The sequence below is a fragment of the Nicotiana attenuata genome, unplaced genomic scaffold, assembly GCF_001879085.1.
Source record: "Nicotiana attenuata strain UT unplaced genomic scaffold, NIATTr2, whole genome shotgun sequence".
Classification (NCBI taxonomy): Eukaryota; Viridiplantae; Streptophyta; class Magnoliopsida; order Solanales; family Solanaceae; genus Nicotiana; species Nicotiana attenuata.
The window spans coordinates 25390-27103 of record NW_017674340.1 but is presented as its reverse complement, the minus strand read 5'-3'; the positions used below and the strand labels follow the sequence as shown (position 1 = coordinate 27103).

General features: G+C 43.3%; 1 protein-coding gene across 1 annotated transcript; it reads left to right on the top strand.

Annotated features, from left to right (window-relative positions):
- Positions 1-229: 229 nt before the first annotated feature.
- LOC109218460 lies at positions 230-1327 on the top strand. The gene is made up of 2 exons (XM_019382829.1): positions 230-757; positions 875-1327. The coding sequence occupies exons 1-2, from the start codon at positions 230-232 to the stop codon at positions 1325-1327; spliced, it is 981 nt and encodes a 326-aa protein (XP_019238374.1).
- Positions 1328-1714: the final 387 nt, after the last annotated feature.

The following is a 1714-nucleotide window of genomic DNA, read 5'->3' as shown; positions in this document are numbered from 1 at the left end:
AGGACAGAGGCAAGGTGGTCAGAATTGGAGGCAGCAGAATCAGCAGTATAGACCAGCACTGCAACGGTATAATAATAACAACAATCCTGGATCTATGCGACCTCATGGTCAAGTTGTGCCTTACCAAAGTCAATAAGGATACAATCAGTAAAATCAGCAGCTAGCTTATCAACATCCTCAACAACAACAAATAGTGAGACAAGATGATAGGTTGTCTGAAATTAAAGGAATGCTGCAACAACTGATTGGGTCCAATGGAAAAATGCAAGAGAAAGTCGAAGCACATGGCTCAGCGATAAAAGGCATTGAGATTCAATTAGGGCAGCTATGTATGGCTCTGAATAATCGTCCCCAAGGGACGTTACCTGCAGATACACATGTCAATCCAAAAGAGCAGGGCCCGAAACAACTTATAGCGGTGAGTCTAAGAAATGGTGGAGATCTTGATCTAGAGCAAGAAATTGCTCGCGAAAGCCGGCCAATTGAGATACTTGTGCCAGTACCAATTGAGGTAGATGATTCAACAGGATTAATAGAGGTGACAGTACAACATGCACCAGCAGAAACAAGAAAAGAAAAAGAGGTTGTGAAGAAGACTGAGTTAGTGCAAGAGAAGGCATTAGAAACAGTGCCCGAGCAGGATCAAACCCAAATCACAGGACTCAAGCGACCTCCAGCACCCTTCCCACAGAGATTGGCCAAATATCAGAAGGATGAGCAGTATAAGAAATTCATGGAGATGTTAAAGCAAATCCAGGTGAACATTCGATTGATTGACTCCTTGAAGGAGATGCCTAGTTATACAATAATGATGAAGGACTTGATGTCTCGTAAGTTCGACTTTCAAGACTTGGCCACTGTTACAGTAACTCAGACATGTAGTGCTGTCGTGACGAGACCCATAGCTGAGAAATTGTCCAGCCCAGGGAGTTTCACAATCCCATGCACAATAGGCAACTATGCTTTTGCTGAAGCATTATGTGATTTGGGGGCGAGCATAAACTTGATGCCCTTGACTATCTATAAAAGGTTTGGCATTGGAAAAACAAGACCCACATCCATGTTACTACAACTAGCCGAGCGAACGGTGAAGAGAGCATCAGGTATACTTGATGATGTACTGGTGCAGGTTGGAAAGTTTGTGTTTCCAGCAGATTTTGTCATTCTGGACTACAGGGTTGACGAGGAGATTCCAATAATTTTGGGAAGGCCATTCTTAGACACTGGGAGAGCTCTAATTCATTGTGAAATTGGGGAGCTAAAGATGAGACTGAACGAAAAAAGAGTTAACGTTCAATATGTAGAAGTATATGCGGCAACCCAGTGAGTTTGCTAACTGCTCTCTGATAAAAGCCGTGGATGTGATTTTGGAGGAGGAAGATGAGGCTCTGAACACAAAAGACCTTCTAGCAGCCTGCCTCATAAACTTAGAAGAGGTAGATGGTGAGCACTTGGCGGAGTGGGTTTTGGCCCTTAATGTCCAAGGGTACTGGAAATGAGAGCTCGAATTCGAGCCTTTACACTTAGAAGAAAGAAAGACCCCTCCAGCTAAGCCATCAATTGAAGAGCCACCACAGTTGGAGCTAAAACCATTACCGTCTCACCTCAGGTATGCTTTTTTGGGACCTAACTCAACCTTACATGTTATTATCTCATCTAGTTTGTTAGATGTGTAGGCAGAACAACTTTTGCAAGTGTTAATAGAGTGCAAGAC

Coding starts and splice junctions, on each gene's coding strand:
- LOC109218460 (XM_019382829.1), top strand. CDS start 230: ATGCTGCAACAACTGATTGGGTCCAATGGAAAAATGCAAGAGAAAGTC. Junction 758..874: donor AGATGTTAAAGCAAATCCAG/GTGAACATTCGA, acceptor ACAGTAACTCAG/ACATGTAGTGCTGTCGTGAC.